This window comes from Enhydra lutris, unplaced genomic scaffold (assembly GCF_002288905.1).
Source record: "Enhydra lutris kenyoni isolate GAN:26980312 unplaced genomic scaffold, ASM228890v2 scaffoldscaffold5, whole genome shotgun sequence".
In the NCBI taxonomy this organism is placed as follows: Eukaryota; Metazoa; Chordata; class Mammalia; order Carnivora; family Mustelidae; genus Enhydra; species Enhydra lutris.
The window spans coordinates 36,066,356-36,078,862 of NW_019154089.1; the positions used below are offsets into that span (position 1 = coordinate 36,066,356).

At 54.0% G+C, this 12,507-nt stretch overlaps 1 protein-coding gene across 2 annotated transcripts in view; it reads left to right on the forward strand.

The window, feature by feature from the left end:
* LOC111140863 (annexin A6) overlaps window positions 1-12,507 on the forward strand; it is a 50,599-nt gene that overhangs the window by 6,241 nt on the left and 31,851 nt on the right. For both annotated transcript variants that reach the window (XM_022493090.1, XM_022493091.1), the window contains exons 2-7: window positions 3,768-3,811; window positions 8,443-8,533; window positions 9,219-9,313; window positions 9,828-9,941; window positions 10,889-10,979; window positions 11,883-11,962. In XM_022493090.1, the coding sequence (XP_022348798.1) occupies window positions 3,794-3,811; window positions 8,443-8,533; window positions 9,219-9,313; window positions 9,828-9,941; window positions 10,889-10,979; window positions 11,883-11,962 (489 nt within the window). In that variant the 5' untranslated portion in view covers window positions 3,768-3,793. The remainder of the gene's footprint in view (window positions 1-3,767; window positions 3,812-8,442; window positions 8,534-9,218; window positions 9,314-9,827; window positions 9,942-10,888; window positions 10,980-11,882; window positions 11,963-12,507) is intronic.

Consider the following 12,507-nt stretch of genomic DNA (forward strand, 5'->3'; position numbering starts at 1 on the left):
AAAAAAAAAAAAAAAAAAAGACAAGGGAGTGGGGTTTTTTTGTTTTTGTTTTTTAAGATTTCATTTATTTATTTGACAGAGAGAGACAGTGAAAGGGGGAACACAAGCAGGGGGAGTGAGAGGAGAAAGAAGCAGACCTCCCGCCAAGCAGGGAGCCCAATGTGGGACTCGATCCCAGGACCTTGGGATCACGGCCTAGGCTGAAGCACAGATACTGAACGACTGAGCTACCCAGGTTTCCCCATATCTTGCACTTGGCCAGCGGCAAGCCACATGTCCTGCCAGCTCTGGTGTTTTCTCTCCCCCAGAGCTTTCCTCCTGGGATCAGTCTGGAGCTCCCAAAGGGGAAGGAAGGAAACATGATTGCTTGTGGGCTAAAGGGCTAAGGCAGGGGCAGGCCATGGTAGCATAAAGCTAGGAGACTCTACCCCAAAATGGATTTCTGGAATGATCAGCCATGATGAGCCCTCCTGGATAGGCAGGTCAGAAGAGGTTCAGGGTTCCTTGGAAGAGAGAGGCACAGGTTTAGAGTGGCCATACCTGCCAGTCTTGAGAAGCTATTTCAGCCAGGATGATAAAACTTGCATATTGGATAGGGGGGAGGTTTGGGAAAGAACCCTCCTAGGACTGATACCTGAGATTCTGCTGTGAAAATCCGTAGTTGGAATCTGTAAAAGCCTTTCTCATCCACTCTGGATTTGCCCGAAGCAATAGTGATATTATCCCCATTTTATAGATGAAGAAACTGAGGTCCAGAGAGAGAACCTGACTTGTCTGAAGTTACAGACAGATTGGGAACCAGACCTAGGTCTTTTTCTTTGGCCTCTCCCTAATGCCCTTCCTGTTGCAGCCAATGTCCATGGCTATGTGGGGTCTTTGGACCTGGGGCTCGGAGGCATAGATACTGGCCATGGTCTGGGCCTTGGCAAGTCACTTACCCTCCCTGAGATATCTTTACCTCACCCAGAAAGTGAGGGGCCTGATGTAGTAGTGGATGCTTAAGAGACCTTGGGATTCTGAAACATGGTACATTAAACGTTTATTCAGCCAGTTTGAGAGGTAGGGTCTGGATTGCTCTGGGAGAGAGCAGAGACCCTTGTTAAGCCAGGTAAACAGCACCGCTATGATTAGTTCCAGAGTTTTCCCGAGTCCACGGAGCCTACAGAAGTCCCCCTCCCTCCCCCCACACCCCTAAACTGCAGTGTCCACATCTAGTTCTGGGAGAAGCTTGCTTTCTGTGTATACACAAGACTGTACTTACATGAAGCACATATAAACTGCTCTCTGAGCTGAGAATATTTTCCCAAAGACTCAGAGGCTCTTCCTCCAAGCTGTCTCTCCTTGGAAAGGGGCTCTTGTCCAGATGGACCTGGGCTGCAGCCAGCAGCTAAAGTTTCCAGCAACAAGGCCAAAGGAAAACGCTTCCAGTGTGGAGGTGCAGGAGACAGGCCTCAGCCCTCCCTGCCCATGGGAGTTCCTGGGCCTCCTTTGGTCCCTGTTGCTATGCTAGACTTGGGGGTCCCTCACCCCCTGCCCACACCGTGCCCCAGGCAGGGAAAGCCGGAGCTGGCTCCTGGCCAGACCCTGGGGTAGATGTGGTTCCCCATCCCCTGCAGGGGGAGTTTCCACTTTCTGGTGAGAGTTGCACATTTGTACAGAGGGGCCCCTGGTTGTCAGGGAAATAGCAGTGTTTCCTCCAGCTCTGCTGGGGTTGCAGGCAGATCTCTGTCCTCTGCTGTTCCTCCTCAGCCCCACCTCCTGTCTGTCTGCTGACCGCGATATGGGGACTCACCATCAGGCACTGGGGCTACGGGCAAACGCGACAAAGCCGGGTCAGAACTTCCTACCAATACAGTGAATGCCTAGTGTCCTGGGCTCTGCCCTTAGCATAAGTTAATGTCTCATCCTCCAACAGCCCTACAAGGCAGGAAAGGGAACGCCCCAATTTTGTCCATGAGGTGACCTTGAACTCAGAGATGAGCAATGTGTTCAAGGTCATGAAGCTAATAAGTAACAAAATGTATTTGAATCTAGTTCTGTCCATCTGACTCCAAAACCTGTCTTCTCCCTACTGTGTCGGACCGTCCCCAGCAGGATTATGGGCTGAGGTCAAGAAGGGCCAAGTTCCCCCAAGCCGTTGTTTTTGTTTTTTGTTTTTTGGTAGTGGGATATGTGGGGAATGGAAAGCACTGAGCTGAAATGCCACCCTGGTTTTCTTCTAGTTCAACACTTTGTGGGTCTTACTGAATAAGCTGTATAGAGTTCATTATTCTCACTTTTAAAAAGTAATACACAGACATGGTTTAAAAAGATCAAATGGTACAGTCCCAACTGAAATGGAAAGGACTGGCCCATCTTTCTCCTCTTGTCTCGGGGGAATGGCTTCACTTGCACCTTTGCCTTCCTGCTGGGAGTGCTCATCCGTCTGGGCCCCTTCTCTTCCCATCTCCAAGCCAGTGACAGCCCTTTCTCCATTTATTTTTAGGTGTAAGACACTTGTTTATTTCTTCCCTCTAGACCCTGTCTCCCACACACCCCACCCTTTTTTTTTTTAAGATTTTATTTATTTGACAGAGAGAGACACGGTGAGAGAGGAAACACAAGCAGGGAGATAAGGAGAGGGAAAGCAGGCTTCCCGCTGAGCAGGGAGCCTGAAGTGGGACTCGATCCCACAACCCAGGATCATTACCTGAGCTGAAGACAGATGCTTAACGACTGAGCCACCCAAGCGTCCCTCCTACATCCCCTTTGAAAGATCATATCTCCTGTTTGTCCTTACAGGGAAGAATCCAAAGCCTTTACCATGGCCTCAGGCACTGGTCCCATGCCCCCATTCCCTGCTGCCCCACTAGCTATCCTGAGTCCCTTGACCACACCCCCACCCCAGGTAGCCACGTACCACACCCGCCTGCCAGGTAGCCACGTGGTTCGTGATCCTCTGACCACTTGGCCTAGGCTGCTACTCCTTGTCACTCTCTTCTGACCAAGCGTTATCTTTTTCCCTTACTTTTTGCCATTTGTATTTATTATTCTTGCCCATTATAGAGTAAGCTGCAGAAAAGCAGGGTTTTAAAAATCTCTTTTATTGATCGCTCTACCTCAGTGCCAGAGCAGTGCCTAATCAGAGCAGATGCTCAGGAAATGCGCACTGACTTACCCGGAACCGGAAAGCTAGTCCTTCAGATATTTGCAGCAGGTGGCCCAGAGCCCTTAGAAGGGGAGCATTCTCGTCTGCAGAAAGTTAAGCCCAGGCTTCTGGAACCCTTCTTGGTGACTTAAGCATAGAGCATGTGTGGTGCAGATAGCTTGGACTCTGGTATCTGCACTTTGTTGAATTCAGTTTTAAGCTGTGTGACTTTGGGTAAATGCACAACTTCCCTGACTTCCCATCCTCCATTTCCTCCTCTAGGGAAAGGGGAAATCTGATGCTGGGAAAGATCACCGTGAGGATTAAGTGGGACGTGTGGGAAAGTGCCCTGCATGGCCTGGAAGAGTTATGTGCTCAGTGGCCATGCCCTGTCTCCCTCTCAGTTCCCAGTCCCTCTCCCATAATGGTGTGAGTGTCTGGACCAGGCCAGTCTCTCCATTGTCTTCAGAAAAATGCATCTAGCCCCAAGGCAGGTTTGGGTGTAATTTAACCTAAAGGGCTGGGGGCAGCTGGAAAGCAGCAGGGGGAGCATAGCTTCCCTTGGGAGGTAAGAAGGGTAAGAAAATTGGGGGAAATCACGGAGGGAACCAGATCTCATGGGTCTCTTTCTTCCCCACAGTGTTCCCTGCTGCAGAACCTGAGACCATGGCCAAACCAGCACAGGTAAGGAGCATCTCCCCTCCTGGAGGCTGTGGTCTGCCTTTCCTGGGCTCTTGGAGTCCCTAGGTCTGCTCTGCAGATCTCTGGTACCTTCCTCTAGAAAGGAGCAGGACAGGTTCTTAGGCTTTGCTTCCTCCGGTTACAAGTCACACCCTTTTCCGTTGCAAGTGCCCAGTGACCACACACAACATCCTAAGCAGAAGAGATGTGTACTGGCTTACATGACTGACAGCCCAGGGCTTCAGGTTGGGCTGGCTCCAGGGACCCAGTTGATATTGTCAGGGTTCTGCCTCTGTGAATTGAACTTCCTCTGGGTGGCTTCCTTTGTGGGTGGTCCTTTCCTGATTGGGACCCCAGCCACCAGCTGCCCTAGGCTTCCATTCTGCTTCCTGGGCATATGGAGGAAACAATATAATTTATTCCCAGTGATTCCAGGGCAAGTCCTAGGTTTTGTTCTCATTGGCTGGTGGTGACCTGGATTTAGGCGGTAGAGTTGGTCCTACCCAAACTGCATGGCCCAGAAGTGGTTCCCCAGCGTGAGAGGGTTCTCTCTGCTTTGGAGCTGGAGGTGTCTCTTGTCACATGTATCTGGGATTAAGTTTCCCTGCTTCGGACACCCCCGTCTTTCATGCTGCAGGACCACTTTGCTAGGCAGTAGAAATGGAGGTGTGACGGAGCTTTTACTTTTGGGTGTGGCCAGGATCAGGTTCTGTCCTTGCGCAGAGCTGGGTGTCCTTCTGTGCCAGGCTTCACCCGAGACTGACCCCTGTTGGCTTGCATTAGAAAAGGCGATCCGGCTGCTATAATGCTGGGATGGCGAAGGGAGAATGAAACCAAGGGACGCCTGACTAGGCCCCTTTTACTCCTCGCTTCAGTCACAGAGCTACTGGCCATGGACATAATAGAAATACTGTGTGATCTTGGGAGAGTTCTTTACCCTCTCTGGGCCTCAGTTTTCATGACTCGTCACCCAGTGAACAAGGGCCTTAAGGATATCGATTCACAATTTTTGAAGAGCACAGTGTCTCACGTGACGCAGGATTGGTACTCAAGAGTCCCCGCTGGGGCCTCCCTATCACCCTCTGAGGAGCGTCCTTTGCACAAGTGGCCTCTCTGACCGGGAGGAGAAAGTGTTAGTGGTTACGGGCGAAGGTCCAAGGCATAGCTTGCTGTTCCCCATTTTCTGTATGTAGTCATACCGCAGCTACTTCCTGGGAGGCCTTCAAAGTGCAAGGTTCTGCAAGACCTGAGTGGACAGAGCAGATCCTGGGAGAGCAGAGGGGCCAGGACCCAGGGTGTGGATCTTTGCAATCCTGCTCCAGTGCTCCCGGCCATACTCAGGCCTGGCTGAGCCGTGGTTTCTTGTTGCCACAGACCAGGGGCCTGCAGACAGTCTGTAAGCAAGTGTCCCATGGTGGCAGGGCCTTGGGGTTTCCTCATCCCATGAGATGAGCTGGAATCCTGCACACACAGCACTCGTGCCCTTGCGGAAGCTGTAAGTGTGTTCTGTGGGCACGCGGGTGGAGGAAACAGGGTAAAGGGCCTGGAGAGAGCTACTGGGGGAGAATAGGGAGCTGATGTGCTCCAGGGGGAGGGGATGCAGGAACAGAAGGCCAGAGAGGAGAGGGTGTGTTGTGGGGGAAGGCAACAAAGGTAATTTGGCACGCTGGGAGTACAAGGGTTTGGGCAAGGGAGAAGGTTGCAGAAACAAAGCCAGGGAGTCTGAGCAAGGTCTTCCTTCCGTTCTTGAGCTGAAGTTGGTATCTGTTGCTTCCAATTATGGACACCCCAGTTCTGCATCTTGTGCGCCCCTTTCCCAAAGCACCCCCCCATTCACACATGCAGAGAATAAGCCACTCACTCTTTTCTCTGCTCCAGATCACCCCCCAGTTAGTTCTGCTGTATTAATGGTGCTCTTCTCCCTGTCTTTCCTTCTAGAAGAAAGGAACTGGGGACCCAAGGTTGTGACGAAATAGTGTGGGGTCGGAAAGGTCCCAGACGCATGGCTCTGCGGCGTTCATGCCACAGGGATGGTCTGGGGTGGAACTTGCTGGGGGCATGAGAACACTGGGGACCGGGCAAAGGGGCAGGCTCTGGTGCCCGGAACTCCAGCCACTGCGGAGATGAGGCCCCGGTCAGGTGTGGTCACAGCAGCTCTGAGGAGGCGTCCTGGCCTGGCAGCCGGCTCTCAGGAGAGGCCACAGGCTTCCACTCCCGCAACAGCTGGGATGGGTCCCAAGACCTCAGAGCCCCAGGGCCCAGGCCGCTCACCAGCTGGCAGCAGGACCTGCTGAATATTTCAGGGTGGAAAGTCCTTTCTGTGCTCTCCCTTCCCTGGGGCCATGGTGTTTGAGGCCAGGATCCTGCCTGCGGGAGGAGCACAGGCCATCTAGGTGAGGGGGAGAAGTGGGGACGCAGACTTCATCGGGTTGGCGTGAGGATGACCGATCGTGGAAACCTAGGCCTGGGTGATTTGAGGGCCTGTCTCTGTGCCTCTGAATGTGACCAGTGCTGAGCACCCCCCATGTCCGCCTCTTCTAGTGGCTGTGATCCCGAGGGCCGCTGGGAGAGTTGATTATCCTTATGCAAAGGTACACCTGGGAACCTGGCCTCGCTCCTCACTAAACCGGTCTTGAAGGGAATATTTGGCTCCAGCTCCCTGTCAGTCATTAGACTTCCCTTCCCCCTGGAGGACATGGCCTCATCTTTTAGTGGCAGCCCTGGCCCAGCCGCCCGGTTGTGGGAGGGGGGGCCGTCTGAGGTGGAGGAGCAGCAGTGGTTAGCGGAGAGCTCGGCTAGCTGCTAAGGCCTCGGCCCTTCCACCTTCTCCTCTTCTCGTTCCTTCCTGGCAACTTGGAGTCCCATGGTCTTGGCGACCTGGGGTGTCTGCACCGAGCACTAAAGAATCTGGGCGGCCTCCCTGATGTTCTCACCTGCTCTTGCCTCCAGGGCTTGACTGTGCTGTTTCTGGCATGAAGCCTTCCCCCTCTCCTTCAGGGCCCCCCACTGTCACTCGTCCTTTAGGGCTCAGTGTAGACTTCCCGGCCAGGAAATCTAATTCATTCTGCTCAGAATATACTCGGTCATTCATCCATCCCTGTGCCTGTCCCTCCAGGAAACATATTCAGTGGGTGCTTGGTTGTGCCAGGCTCTGTGCCGGGAGCTGGGAGGCATCCGTGAGCAAGACAGACACTCCTAGGGCTTTCTAAAGGGACTGACTCTTTTCTGGTCTGGGTGTTTGGCCCGCGTTTCTCCTGTGCCCAAGGGTGCGATCAGGTTGCAGGGGACTCACGGATGGCGGGAAGAGGGCCATGTCCCTTTCTGGTCACCCGCCCTGTCAGAACTTTAAATAGCAACCCTGCGCCCACGCATGCATACCTCAGAGGAGCAGCAGCTGCAGACATAAACCAGGGAGCAGCCACACGTCTGGCCAGGTCCTTCAGAGTGTGCACCGGGAGACACAGGAGATGGTTGGAGGCTCATCTTTGCACTTGCTTCTTACCCCTTTAAGGTGCACTGTATGTGGGCCACCCAAGTCCTTGCCTCGAGCCTTTCCTGGTCCCCTCCCCTAGCCGGAATCGGCCTCCACACTGTTTTCCCAAATCACCCTGCCTCCGTCTTAGGGTATCGATGATGAGTTCTATGCTGATTTGTGTACTTGCCTCTCTCCTCTGGGTCCAAAGCTCATGAAAGACAGGGGCAGGTCTTCTTTCTTCCTGAATCTTCTGCTCTTTGCATTGGGCCTGGCCCAGGCTGAGCACCCTCTCACCGTGCCACGGGCTCTGGCATCCCCAGCCCTCCTAGCTCTCAGCCCCTCTCTCAGCCCCATGCTTCTCTGGGGCCATGTAGCTGACCCACATCTGACTTCTCTGTGAACCAGCCCATTGTGCATTCAGATTCAATGTCTGAGATACTCTGGCCCTGCCTCTCCTCCCTTTCACCCTGAAGACCCAGCCAGCTTGTCCTCAGATGCCAGCTGCCAGCTCAGTTTACTGGGCCCAAGGGGCATTATCTTTTCTTGGCACCGATTCTGAGGGTGGCTACGGGCTTCCCTTGGGCCATGACCTCACCCTCAGATGCCAGTGGCTGCAAGGTTGCTGGAGCTGGAGAACAGAAGGGACTGGGCCGAGATCTGGGCTCTGTGGGGCCCTCAGCAAGACGCTTTCCTTCTTTGGGCTCAGTTTCTGTGTTTTTGTGATACAGATGATATTAAGCGCTGCTGCAAGCTGGACTCCCAGTAAAGGAGGCGAAAGGGCTTTGTAGACTATAAAGTGCCATAAAAATATGGGGAGCTCCTGTTACTCTTACAGGGACCATTCCTACCCCTTGCACTCAGCCTGGCTTTCTCCTCCCTCCTGGGTCCTGGGAAGCTTGTACTGTGCTGTGGGCTGGACGGAGCCACCGTCCCACAGGGCAAGGGCACAGTCCTCGGGATGGGCTGTGGCGGGAGGTCCAGGGAGAGCCGTCCCTACCCTTGCCTGGGCTTCCTGTAGTCAGGGCTTAATTTTGGTGGAAGGGAACTCAGCCTAGACTTTGCCTATGGCCAGGGCTGAGAGTGTGATCGGGGGGTTGGGGCTGGGAGCCCCGTTTAAGGCCAAGGTCAGCGGTTTACCTTCTGCTTTTTCTCTCCCCAGGGTGCCAAGTACCGTGGCTCCATTCACGATTTCCCAGGCTTTGACCCTGGCCAGGATGCTGAGGCCCTGTACACCGCCATGAAGGGCTTTGGTGGGTGCTTGGTCACCAGCGTGGTGGCGTTCCCCCATGGGAGCCCAGCCCAGAGCCTGTCTGGAGGCGAGGGTGGGGGTAAGGTGTGGAGATGGGCTCACTCATTCTTTTGTCTCCCGTTTTTACTATTTTTCATCATTTTCTAATGAAATATTCCAGACCAACCCAAAGGTCTAAGGAATAATTGAAGCTTCCCCCGCAGGCCTGCCATGCAACTTGACCACTAGCCTGTGCTTCCTCATGGAGTTGAAAGCTCCTTGGGAGGTCCCCTCCGGAAGCTTCTAGCCCTGCCTTCCCCTTGGGGGAAACTGCTACCCCGAGCTTGGTGCTGATGATTCTCTTTTATTTTTCTTGTTGTTGAAAGAACCCTATCTTGGGTGTTAAGATGCCTGGGTTTTCTAAGCCAGGTCTCACTGTGAAAGTTGGAGTGAGTCCTTGCTACTCTCTGGGCCTCATTTTCCTAACAGGTCTGATGAGGGGCCGGATCACAGGCCCTCTGAGCCCAAATGCTGTGGGTGCTGTGATCCTTCTCAGTCGGGGCTTGACAGGTCTCCATAGATCCTCCCCCACCGACACCCCTGCCTGATGAACAGAGAAGGCTGGTGCTGAGGACGGCAGGAGCAGTCCTGGTGGGCTTCCTGGAGGCTGGTTGGGGGAGGGTCACCAGTGCTCTCCTGTCTTCCAGGCAGTGACAAGGAGGCCATCCTGGAGCTCATCACTTCTCGGAGCAACAGACAGCGACAGGAGATCTGTCAGAGCTACAAGTCCCTCTATGGCAAGGTAACCATGGCGACCGCCGGGCAGGTGGGGCGGGGCTGTGCGTTCATTCAGGGTCTCTCCTGTTGTATCCTCCTTCAGCCTCCGTGCTAGCCAGGCCCCATTCAGCCACAGATACATCCATGGTATTTGCTGTGTGCTTGAGCACTGGCTGGGTGCTGGTGCCTGCCGGTGAATGGGATCTGCGAGGTGTGCACCCCGTGGATTTCCAGATGGTGGGAGAGACACCCCATAAGCAAGGGAAAAAACAGTGCTGGGGGGAGAGGCCCGGTACCATGGGCTTGACTCCTGCAACGCCATCTGCTCACTACGTAGCTTTGGGCAATTTCCCTGAAGTCTCTACGCCCATTTCTTAGGATTGATGAGAGCCCATACCTCCCAGACTGACACTACCATGGTCTTACGTAGCCTGGTGCCTTACAGAGCAGGTGCTCTTTAAATGTAGTTCTTATCCTAAGCGCTCCTCCCCTTCCTCCTTCATCTCCTCCTCCCTCCCCACCCCTGACCCCTGACCCAGGACCTCATTGCTGACTTGAAGTATGAGCTGACGGGAAAGTTTGAACGACTGATTGTGGGTCTCATGAGGCCACTTGCCTATTGTGATGCCAAGGAAATTAAAGACGCCATCTCGGTAAGGAAGCATGGGTCTACGTGTGTGTTGTGAGTGGGGGTGTGATGTGTGGGGCAGATTCTGGTCTCTGCAGCAAGTACTCACAGAGCGCTGCTGTAAGAGGCTCAAACCCTGTCCCAGAGGGGTGCCATGGTCTCCTCCAGATGGCCAATGTGGGACAGATGTTGGTGGGAGACAGACCTCATAAAGTGGGTCCTTGGCCCAGACCCCAATGCAGCAGCTTCCAGCCCTGAGGAAGCAGGATACAGGGGCATAACGACAAATTGTGCCCAACACCCCAAGGCCAAGGGCATACTAAAGGAGGGCAGGAGGGCAGGCCCCAGGTGGCTCAAGAGGCCGTCACAGAAGATGAGAGATCAAGTCGGGCCCAGAAGCCCCGGGGAGGATTTGGTTGATCAGAGTGGGAAGGTCCTTCCAGGCTGACTAAGAGGTCAGCAGAGGTGGTGGGAGTGTGTTCAGGTCAGGAAGCACAGCTAGCTCTGGTTGAAGGAGAGGGTGGCTCCCTAGCACGTGGGGAGACAGCAAAGCCCTTCAGTGTACCTGCACTTTATTGTCTGTAAAGTGCCGTGAGCTTTGCCCCAGATGACTGTTCAACATGAATTTACTTGCCATATTGGTAAGTTTAGCAACATGAGAGATCGCCTTTTCAATCTCCTTGTGAGTTTGGCAGAGCCACTGGCATCATTTCCATTTCACAGATGAGAAAACGGGGGCCCAGAAAGACGTTTCTTAACAAAAGGTCAAAGCAAGCTGCTGGCAGAGGCAGGACTAGAACCTATGTCTTCTGAGTCTCAGGGCAGCAGCTCCAGTCAGGTGCCCAAGAGCTGTGGTAGGGGCACCCTGAGTGTTGGGAGTGTCATAGCTCTGGCCACTCTAGGAAGCCAACCCATGGTTGCTGGTAGCGTCCTATCCCAACCCTGACTCCGATGTCCCTTCTGTTCTCCCAGGGTATCGGCACCGATGAGAAGTGTCTCATTGAGATCTTGGCTTCTCGGACCAATGAGCAGATCCACCAGCTGGTGGCAGCATACAAAGATGGTGAGATGGGCAGGAGGGGCCATTCAGGACTTAGCTATGAAATGGGGGTAATTCCAAGTGTAGGGACGCTAAGGCTACCCATCCACCATCTTTCCTCTTGCCCTCTGATCTAACTGTCATTTCTCCTTGTCAGAAATAGCTGCTCTGTGCACTGTTCTAGGTTCTCAGAATATGGTGGTGGGCAGAACCCATGTAGTCCCTGCTTCTTCGAATGTACAGATTGGTGAAGTAACAAGGGATACGGACAATACGCAGGTCAACACGATGATAACACATTGTTACACAATGAAGTAACAAGAATCAGACTTTAATTCTGGAGGACCTTCTCCAGATAAGTGTGTTGGGAGGGAATGAGGAGTCAGTTGTGTAAGGAGTAGAGAGAAGATCCTGGCAGGCAGAGGGAATGGCAAGCCCAAAGGCCCTAGGGCAGAAATGAGCCTAGTAGCTAGTGTGAGGCCAGAGTGATAAAGGGCACGGCAGGGTCACACAAGGCCTTGCAGCCCAAGAGAAAGAGGCGATGCTTGATTCCAAGTCTAGCGGGAAGCAGGGGAGCCTGTGATCGGAGAGGGCTTTACGAGTCACCCTTGTTGCTGTCGATTGGAGAGGGAGGGGGAACAGAAGCAGGGGAAATAGTTAGAAGGCTGTAGCCACTGTCCAGGTAGGTGACCACAGTACCTGGAGTAGGATGGCACAGGTGTGGATAGAGGAAGTAGACAGGTTCCATCTCAGTGTGTCAGGGGTCAGTGCAGAAACCTGTGAGAGAGAGACCCAACCTGTGTTGGGTCTTTCCGTGACAACCTGGAGCCTGGATGCTGGGATCATACTGTGGGCAACAGGCACCTTTATCCTGGATCCCTTAGGTCTCACAGGGATTGGACTAGAGCTTGTGTTCCTTCCCTGCAGCCTATGAGAGAGACCTGGAGGCTGACATCATTGGTGACACCTCTGGCCACTTCCAGAAGATGCTCGTGGTCCTGCTCCAGGTTGGTCCACATCGGGGTCCTCCCGGAAGTTCCCTACCAGAGTGCGGGGAGAGGGCCGTGGGTACCTTCTGCCTCTTGCCCCAGACAGGGTGGCCTGTGAGGGGTTCCTTGGTGGCTCCTCGGGTATAAAGTCCTCCTCAGCTGTGGCTACTCCCCAACTGCCCATTTATCCTTGAACTTGAGATGTTTTCTCTCTCTCCCCTGGGTGTAGAATCCGAGCATGGAGGGGTTTGCTGTGTGGCTTGCGCAGGCAGGTGACCCACATATCCCTTTGCACACATCTCTGCTCTCATCTGCCCAGGAAAATCTTCCACTGTGACCTCCATCCTCTCTTCACACCCACCCCTCCCCCTCCTCTCCAGGCCTCCCTCCCGCCATTGCTTCCCCAGCCACGGCTGCCACGGCTACCACGGCTGGCACGTCCACGAGTCACCTGCAGGGATGTGGCATTTCTGGGGCTGCCTGCACTGCGTCTCCCACAGCCAAGCCCTGTGGCTCCTCCCTCCCATTCCCAGAGACATAAAAAGGACCATGAAGTCAGGGCT